At 41.6% G+C, this 10,098-nt stretch overlaps 1 protein-coding gene across 2 annotated transcripts in view; it reads right to left on the bottom strand.

Annotated features, from left to right (window-relative positions):
- Positions 1 to 2,452: 2,452 nt before the first annotated feature.
- Positions 2,453 to 10,098, bottom strand: part of spred2b (sprouty related EVH1 domain containing 2b) — a 41,545-nt gene continuing 33,899 nt past the window's right edge. For both annotated transcript variants that reach the window (XM_079855389.1, XM_079855388.1), the window contains exons 5-6: positions 9,138 to 9,278; positions 2,453 to 8,305 (exon numbers count right to left, since the gene is read on the bottom strand). In XM_079855389.1, coding sequence (XP_079711515.1) covers positions 7,649 to 8,305; positions 9,138 to 9,278 — 798 coding nt within the window. In that variant the 3' untranslated portion in view covers positions 2,453 to 7,648. The remainder of the gene's footprint in view (positions 8,306 to 9,137; positions 9,279 to 10,098) is intronic.

Below are 10,098 nucleotides of genomic sequence, written 5' to 3'. Positions count from 1 at the left end.
AAAAGGGCCCTTAGCAGAAGTAAGGAATCGCTTCCTTTCTTTTAATGCAAGAAAAAAGTGACCTCAATACGAGAAAATACGTCTTAAATGTTTGCACATGTGGAGGCTGATGCTATTTGCAGTCACCAAGCAGCAGCAGGCCAAGCCTTTGGGGACATTTCTCTCCCCCTCTTTTCTTGCCTGATAATCGTCCATATGCTTTTTCAGAAACATCCTGAGTGAAACAGCTTAATGTCCTGTATGGCTTTCACATGTTTGGGCTGCTCAAAGACTTCTGGGTCCAGATGCAAGCACTGCAGTCACGTCTGGCTAGAGGCGCATTAGGAGCCGGGGGGAAAAGCGTCACAATTTTGATTGATTACAGCTTACCGAGGGCCAATGACCGATTCATATGGGTGAACTGACGGATAAAGGCCCATTCCCATCAATACGCATGGAGGTCAGCAGGATACACAGGAGGTCAAAGTCTAATGCCTGCTACAGACTGTGCGATTTCGGCAAAACTATAATAATAAGAAAAAATAAAAATCACACTTTACAACATGGATCTAATAAACTTGTGTACGACTGTACGACTGAATCATCAGCATGCGCTAGTGGTAAACAAATAGAGCAAGATGAATCGCACTTTGGCAATTGTGGTTTTAGTGTGCGTTGAAAGAAAGAGGATGAAAGCGAAAGAGGAGAATATGGACACGGTCATGGCTATAGGAAAAGAGGCCAACTTGGCATGACAACTTTGCAAATTGCGCTTGAGGGAAGTAGTTTTAGCGCCATGTCGCGATGATCAATATGCCATTTCATGTTGCATTTTTATTGGCTAGTCAGTAGACGTACAGTAGGTCGTAGCAGCAAACACACTGTGAGATGATCATGGTAAATTTAAATTCTTCTCAAGAAGTGAACAATTAACCCTTGGCAGGGAGTTTGATTGACAGCCGATCTGACCAATCAGAATCCGCCATCCGCCATTTTGTCTGACAAAGCAGTCAGGAGAGTTATTAGAACTTGAAAAGCGGTGTACTGACGTCTTTTCGCGGTTGAAACAACATTCTAATGTTCATTCATGTTTATTTTATGCAATAAATCAACTAGAAGATAGAGATGATCGGTTTACGAGCAGCTTTAACTGAGGCTCTACAGCGATCTGTCAGGACACATTAAAGAGCCACAAAACGGACTAAAAAGGACCAAATTTGAAAGACGAGACTCTGTTTCATATCAAAAGTAAGCTGGCCTGTCCTGTCTGTCAGCGTGTTGTCAGTGTCCTCTCTGTATTTTTCACTGCGTGAGAACATGTTGTGTGGCGTGAGAGCGACATCGCTTGTCGGACATAGCAACAGTAACTAAAGGGGGCGGGTCTTTACGAACGGTCAATTCCTTGGCAAACAGCACAAATGTAGGCCGATCACTGGTTTATTTTTATTTTTATTGGGACCTATGACAAACATGTAGAACTGACACCGGCAAGAACGCCATGTAGTTCTGATATGATCAACTGGTATTTACAAAGTACTTTCTTTTTTTCCCATCTTTTCCTAAAAGCAGGAGCTACATTGATCATACATGTTAGAAACGATTAAAAAAAATAGAAATAAAAATGTACATCATACACTTGATATAGATTTTTTTTTTTTTTTTTTTTTTTTGCTTTTTACAGAGGTAAAAATGGGGATTGTAAAAAACAAAACTAATCAATACAATAGGTTTTATTTCATTTTCTTTTCTCTTTTTTAGTATACAAGGAGATAGATTAACATGATGCTTCAGGCACTTTTTAACAGGTAAATGTGTGTAGTAGCAAGACGTTGCACCAGGACAGACGTTCATACAGAATGCTTTTGGTTAACGTTCCATTACCACAGATAGAAAAATAAAACGCAGCTCTTCTCTAAGCTTGGATGACATCGGTATTGCAAAAGCTGACATATTGAGATACAGAAAGGACACATGGTGAATGAAGGACACAGTGACAGCTGACACCTCTCTGCGGAGGTTAGTGTGAGGACTCCAGTGAACCGACAGGGGGCTTCTTCTCGTTCCCCCGAAAGTTAGACCAAACCACACAGCACGACCCCCACTCTTAAAAATAAAGCCTTTTACAACCTGAACCTTCCTTTGGGAAAGGTTTACAAGTTTGTGACCACATTGAATGTTTGTTTTTCATTTAAACCTGGAAATTGTCATATTTTGGAAAAGTAAACACAAAGAAACAACAGGGCAAGTAAAAGGGGGACCAAATCTTAAACCTTCCACTTATTCTTAATTTGATTTGTAATGAAATGTATTCTCCTTGAAAAATGTAACCATTTTAGCTTTTGGACCCCACTGTATGCACCGTAAGAACACAAAACTGCTTCATTTTAACCACAGGATACAAAGACTATGTTCGGAATGGAATACTAGCATACTACTACTTGAACACTGTGCTGTATACAATGTCATTTTTAAAAATAGTGAGTGAAACAGCATGCATTACTCCAGGATTTGCCACATGATTACATCACATTTTAGTCAGCAAGTAATACATTTAAATTAAATTTAATCCAATTTTGTGTAAAAATACACTGTAAAGAATTTCTAACCCTCCCAAATCAAAAATTTCAAGTGACCGATAACATCTAATTTTTTCACTTGGCCCAAGTGAAATTCTGTAAATTATAAAATTAAATTCACAGATTTTCACTTGGGCCAATTGAAAAATTTAGATGTTATCGGTCACTTGAAATTTTTGATTTGGGAGGGTTAGAAATTTTTTACAGTGTACATTTACTTTTGACAATCAAACAAGAGATTGTTAAAAACAATTGTGACTGATTTTATAGGCCCGTTCACACCAAAGACAATAACTAAAGTTTTAATAATCGTTCTAATTATATGAGAATTGAGAGCTGTTGGGTGCTGAAAGTAAAAAAACAGCATTCATTTTCTCCATAGGGAAATTGATTTTGAACTATAACTTATAAGAGAGACCTCCTGTGAGCTACGAGGTTGTTAATCGATGGTATTTGCTTTTGCTAAATATTATTTAAACTTATTTTTAAAATGATCGTGTTAAACAGCGGCATTCCTGGTGAAAAACTACATTACCCATAATGCTGTACAGAAAATTCCACCAATCAGAGAGTTGAAAAAAGCTTGTATCTGATTGGCTTGGTTCATGGCTTAAAACGCTTTAACAAAGACTTTTTTGAAATCCCTACAGGAGAAATGAATGGAAAAAAACAACCGTGCAGCTGAAAAGTAGTGCCTGTCATGGTTATGTTATGTTTCATTGTGTTTCCCCTGTGACCTAGTTTTCCCGTGTGTTTGATTTAGTCAGTAGATTCACCTGTTGCCCATCTATTAGCTCATTTTTTTACAGTGTTGTTTCCCATTTTGATTTTCTTTTTTTTTTACTATGGATCTGCCTGCTGTCCAGCTGCATTGCCTGGAGCAGGGAGACCATCCGCTGGAAGAACACACATGGGACTTTATCCAGCTTGAATGCCAGAAACACTGCCCAGACAGCGAGCGGTCCAAGGCACGCCTTCCAGCGGACGGTCCGAGGGAAGACTTCGACCTGAAGAGAGGACAGAAGGAGTCGTCGCCCCGGGGCTTGAACCACAAGGTGCGTCTGGCCAGGTGTGTGAGCCCGCAACCTCGTGCACCTACGAGGGAGGGTTTGTGGAGTACGAGGGCTGGAAGGTAAGCCCCGCCAACAACCTCGCTGTAGTGGATGTGTTCACTATGGTCACTGGAACATTTTATTAAGGGGGGTATTTGGTGGCATAATTCCCTGGTTTTCCCAGTCCCCGCTGGTTCTGTCCAGTCCTGAATCTCCTGTGATCTCTTCCAGTTCCTCAGCCCCGTCTCCTCTGGTTCCCTTCTGCCCCTCTTCATCTCCTGCACTGAAGTGTGTGGATCCGCTTCGGTGCTTCAGGCCACCAGCTCCGCCTAACAACCTAAACCGCTCCACCAGGCCTTGGCTCCTCCCTCCCTCGGCTCCACCGGAAACCTTCAGCCTTACGACTCCACCGGGCTCCCTCGTCCCACTGGGCTCCGCTTCAGTCTTCAGGTTCCCGTGCTCCGACTCGGATGCTTGTCGCCGAGGCTCCACCTCCACCTCGGCCTCCAGTGTCGTGTGGGCTCTTCGGCTCCACCTGGGTCTCCATCTCCAGTGGTGTCTCGATCGGCCGTCCCCAGGGTGGTGCCTGTCAAGTCTCCACCCTGGCTCTACCCATTTTCAACTCCACCCTGGGGCCTCGTCATGGTTGGTCTCTGAACCAAAATCTGGTTCCTCCTGCTCCGGGCTCCCCCTCGGCTCCTCTCACCCTCCACTCACTCTTGGACTTGTGTTAGACTCTGCTTGGTTTCACCCCGCTCCAGTCCCTCGTCCTCCTCCAGAGCTCCTTCCCTCCTCTAAACTCTTTATGGCATGAGGACACACCTTTTTTGGGAGGGGGCGTACTGTTAGGGTTATGTTTCTATAGGCTTGTTCGACTTGAACCGGCACTGCACAGACCAATCGGTTTAAGACATCAAAGTACCGCGAGAGCGATTGAAAAGCATACGGAGCATCTGCTCTCTATTCGCTCTCGCGGTACTTAGATGTGATTCACCGATCGGTCTGTGCAGCGCTGGTTCAAGTCGAACAAGCCTTTTGTGTTTCCCCTGTGACCTAGTTTTCCTGTGTGCTTGATATGATCATTATATTCACCTGTTGCCCATCTATTAGCTCTTTAGTTCCTTTTGTTAGCTCTGTGTATTTATGCCCTGTGTTCTCCCTCATTCTCTTTCCATTCTTGTCTATGTTAGGAGTTAGTGTATGTTTTTCAGTGTGATCTCTAGAGTTTGTCATTAAATACCATTATTACTATTCTCCTTCGTCTTCGTCAGTTTTACACTACCAACCCGTGACACAACTATAGTGACGTCCACACCAACACTTCAATGCTAACACAGAGGAACAATATTATTCCAGCCAATCAGAATACACATAAACTTGAAGTAAGTTGGTGTGTGGACACTAATACAGATTTTATATTATAGTTATCGTTCTTGTTGTGAACAGGTCTTATTCCAATTTCATCCATCACAGTGAAAACGGAAGGTCATATCAACCACATTGCATTGTGGGATATAGAAGTCTGTGCAGATGTATACAACAAATTCTGGGAAATGTATTCACAGCATACAAAAAGAAAAAAGTTAAAAAATAAAATAAAAAAGTACTGCAGCAATAGTAATGTAGTATGCTATTCCGAACCAATCTTTGAGCAAATGATGTGACATCAAGAACTTCTTTGAACCTTTATAACGAAAAAGAAATTGGTTCTTGTTGAGAAGAGGTTCTGCAACGAACCATTAAAGAACCTTTATTTTTAAGAGCACATTGTCATTTGAGAACACGCCACCATTGAAAACATGGTTTTGAGGCTAAACGTTTATATAACATGAAGCATTTGACGCACATATACTGTACATTCTTTGACTGCTCACACACAGTTTGAATATCTATGAGAGCAATGCTCTGTCAGACAATGATTTATTCAGACAAAGCATAAACGGGAAGGTGACTGGTTAACCATAGTCCTTCACAGGGGTGGGTGAGGTGATGAGACGGACTCCACACATACGAGCCGCCTCACGGATTGTACCATGCCATCTGACTCCCGCAATAACTGGAGCACATTTTTTATTCAACAGAAAGGCCTATCTATTGGGGTGTTATTTAATTTTTTTTGTTTTGTTAATACAATAGAAAAATATCTATTCACTATTTTCTCTTCTTTGAGGAACTGAATTGATTCATGTCCTCTCAAAAGTTCTTTGAGACAAAATTAAGGCGTTAAGTTATTGTCATGAAGAAACTGGAGAACGGTTTGGCAAATGTCCCTCTATAAAGCACCCTAAAAATCAAGCTTATTTTTCTGTTTCTTTTTGTTTTTCTTAGAGAAAAGAACTGCAGCTGGAAACATCTTTGAGACAACAATTCCTTCTTTTTATCTAGAGACCATAGAGACAAATTATGAACCATCTTTCAGTAAGGGAAAAAATATAGCGGTTTAGTGTTTTCCCTCTGTAGAATATCTCAAATCAAATAGGCAGCAAAAATCATTTTATTAATTGATATTTTTATCTTGTATTCCAGTAAAATATCGAAACAGTCCTAAAACAAAAAAATGACATGAGAAGCAAAATTGCATTAAGGCCCGGGTACACTTAATTTTCCGCGTTTTGCTCCGTCTTCTGCCTTTCAGAGTTTACTCCTTTGGCCACGAGCGCGGAAAGATCTAGTGGACTTTGTTTTCAAGCGCTCAAGTCACTGAAACATGCGTGTCGTACGTGCAACAGGAACGGCCGAGGTATACTTTGGGCTTATTTCGTATTGACTTGTTTTCCATTATTTTTCCTATCCCATTGGCAAAGTTTTTCTTTCTTGTTTTAAGCATAAATCTAAAAAAAACTGAGGTTTATTTTTAAAATCAATAGAAAATTATAGTATATCGATAAAAAAAAAGGTCAAATTCAGATTTATTCTCCAAAAAAGCCTTATTTTTCACAATTTTGCTTCTCAAGTAAATCAAGTAATTTGTTGTGAGGATGTTTAGATTGTTTTTCAAGACAAACATTTTTATTAAAAGAATGATTTTTTTTTGCCGTTTAAGTGGCGTGGGCTCGCTAGAAACTCCTCTTTGCCATCATGGCTGTGCTTTTTTTGCCCACGGACCGATAATTTCTCTCCATTTATTTTTTTTCTCCCTTTGGCTGGTGATTCAATTGACCGCGAAAAAATAAATATGACAAAAATAATCTTTGGATATCAAATATGCATCAACTCAAAAGCCACCCTCGCATCCAAAATAAGTCAACTCTATAAGGAAAATGTCCGTTATCTGAAGCACAGCTGTGGCTGTCGAAGGTGATTACAATAATTCGATTTGAAACATATACATATGAGTATACAGTATTTACATATACTCTGGATGCAGCTTATGTAAATTTGGCTTAAATATAATAACAACAATACTATGCTGTGATACAATGTTATCATTCCTTTACAACACGCACGCAGGCATCGACACACGCTCTCCCACAGACGCACTACAAATGGACGCTTCCAACTACAGGTTTAGTGTCTCGAGCTAATCTCATTGTTATTGTTCTGAATGGGTTAAAGGGCTTGGGATACAAATGCCAGTTTATGTAAGGACCTGTTCAGGAAGAGTAAACAGCTAATTCCTCCCTTTGCTGGCCACGAACGCAAAAACCGAAACAAGCTATTCAAGTTCTTGAAAAGTCAAATCAGTGTAAAAAATATAAAGTACCTGCATAAGTAATGCATGAAATTGAAGGCTCCAGGAGCCACCTGACAAAAGAGCCATTTCTTTCACAAGGAACTGAGAGAAACATCCACAACAAAAGGGAAAGAAAAGAACATATACATATATATATATTCATATTTATAAAATCAAACCAAAAGAGAAGAGAATGTTTTTCAAGCCAGTTAAATGCACCAATCGTTTTCTGGAACCAGGAGAGACCGTGAAGTAAAAGCAGTAAAAGCTCCAACCGGGCCGTGTCGGTTTTGTCCGCTCCTGCCCTCCTCAGTGCTAGCGTTCCGAGGGGCGTGTGTTTAGGGATTGTTCGGGACGGGCAGGGGGGTTCATCCGACGGCCTTGTGCTTTCCTCCGCAGCAACCGCAGGCCACGCCGCAGCGGTGGCACATGTGCAGCGGCGGGTAGCAGCACAAACAGGGCGCCAGCATCGACAGACCCAGCAGGGCCGTCCAGCGAAGGCAGAAACGTTCCTCGCTGGTGTCGCACGAGCACGGGTCCGAGTAGTCGCCCTCCGGGTCGGACATGCAGTGGTAGAGCATGCTGTCGGCGCACCACATGAAGCTCACCCGGTGGATGCAGGTCCGAATGGGGTCGGGCGCGTCGTGGCACTGTCCGCGGCGGTTCTCCTCGTGGTTGAACATGTCCCGGCAGTAGACGCAGCGCGATCGCTCTCCGTCCTCTTTCCTTCGCTTGCCCTTGAGCTTGAACACCCGAGGCTGGGTGGCCACCACTTCACCGTCGCAGTGGCTCTTGAGGTCGCACTGGCTGAAGTCGGAGCTGGGCACGTAGGGGTAGTTGTAGTCGTGCTTTAAGGGTTCGCTCTTAGCGATCTGAACGTACGAGTCCGAGTCCTCGGGCTGGATGAACTTGTCCGGCACGGAGGCGTATCGGTAGTCCTCGTAGCCTGTGATCAGCCAGCGCTCCCGGGGGTTGATTCGGACGATCTCCTCGTCCTCAAAGGGGAAGGGGTTCCTGGAGAACTTCTAAAAGGCGAGAAGAATACAAACGCATAAAAGAGATGACTCTGCCCGTGTGATCATACATTCAAATTGCATCTCTTTAATTTAGTGACGTGAAAGCCGAGTATGGTAACCCTGACTTCACATGATGTTTCATTGTTATGTTATATTCAATAAATATGAAGTGAGATATTGATGCAAGTCATCTTTTTGACTGATTTTTGAATGGAAAAAAGATCACACATTTAATAATTACATTATAAAATTACAATAACATATACATACACACTATCGTTCGAAACTGTGGGGTCAGCAAGATTCTTTGTGTGTTTGAAGGAAGTCTCTTATGCTCACCAAGGCTGCATTTATTTGATTAAAAATACAGTAAAAAACTGTAATATTGTGACATTCGATTTCAATAAAAAAAAAACTTTATTTATTTATTTGAATGTATTGTAAAATTGTATGTATTCCAGTGATCAAAGCTGAATTTTCTGCATCATTCTAATGTAATGATTTGCTGCTCAAGAAACATTTCTGATTATTATTATCAATGTTGAAAACAGTTGTGATGCTTAATATTTTTGTGGTAACCCTTATATTTTTATTCAGGATTCTTTGGTGGCTAAGAAAGTTCAAAAGAACAGCATTTATTTGAAATAGAAATCTTTTGTAACAATATAAATCTATTTACTGTCACTTTTGATGGTTAATGCATCCTTGCTGAATCAACAATTAACAGACACCAAACTTTTGAACGGCAGTGTATTTTAGTAGTGATGTATTATTAATCCTCATTCTTTCATGCAAATATTTACTAGGCTCCAGTTTGTAGCTATGAATCCGCGTGACGCACCTGATCCAGGCTGTAGCGCTCAGGCGGTCGGTACTGCAGAATGCAGCGATGCGGGTGAGGCTCGTAGAAGGTGGAGGTGGCCACTAGTTGTGTAGCGTGCTCCTTCTTCTGAGATGAGTTTGAGGAGCTGTCGGTGGCAGTCTGAAGAACAAAAAAAAAAAAAAAAAGACAAGTTCAGTCTCAAACGACCTAGAGACATCTGAAAATGAAAAACCATCATCTCCTGAGAAACAAGAGCTGAACACAGTACACGTACTGTCCAGGAAACTGCGGTCAGTCTTGTCAAAAAGACAAGAAAACAATCCTGATCATAGACAGGTGTTTTGCAGAGTAAACGCAGTTTTCCATGACATCATGGGCAAGCGGCATTGATTCACAGCTAAACATTAATACACCACACATACGGTCATATACTGCACATAAACACATGCACACGTCAGTGCAGTCAATCCGACGTGACGTGGCTCAACTTCAGTGTGCAATTAGACCAAAAAATCAGGCCTCAGGCCGCAGGATCTGTAAAAACCTCTGAAGTCTCCCTGTTATTAGAGGAACTCAAAATTATTCCAGCATGCTGGGATATAGGCCATCACACACAAAACCATCAGCTCTGGCCTACAGAACACCTCAGTGCTTGTTCTATGTACCAAAATCAAGCTATTCTCTTTTTGCTGCGGTAAACAAAAACGTAATTCTGAAGTGCACCACTGTATCTAATGTACAATGTTTTTTACATGTAATGAATGATAAAGTTTTACCAAATGAAAAGGAAGCTATGAACATCCAGCTTTGCAAAATGAGTGGTCGAGCAGAAGGAAAAGGAGTGTAGATTTGCTCTATCGTTGGAGTGAACTGAAACTCTGAAACAGCCTGTCAGTAGAGGTCAATGGAAACGGCCACACGTCTACTTCGAACGTATGAACAGAAATGCAGGACTGGATCTCTCTGTCTGGATGAGCTC

The sequence above is a fragment of the Squalius cephalus genome (genome assembly GCF_949319135.1).
Source record: "Squalius cephalus genome assembly, chromosome: 21".
NCBI classification, from domain to species: domain Eukaryota; kingdom Metazoa; phylum Chordata; class Actinopteri; order Cypriniformes; family Leuciscidae; genus Squalius; species Squalius cephalus.
The sequence above is the reverse complement of the archived record's forward strand: the minus strand, read 5'-3'. Positions and strand labels throughout refer to the sequence as shown.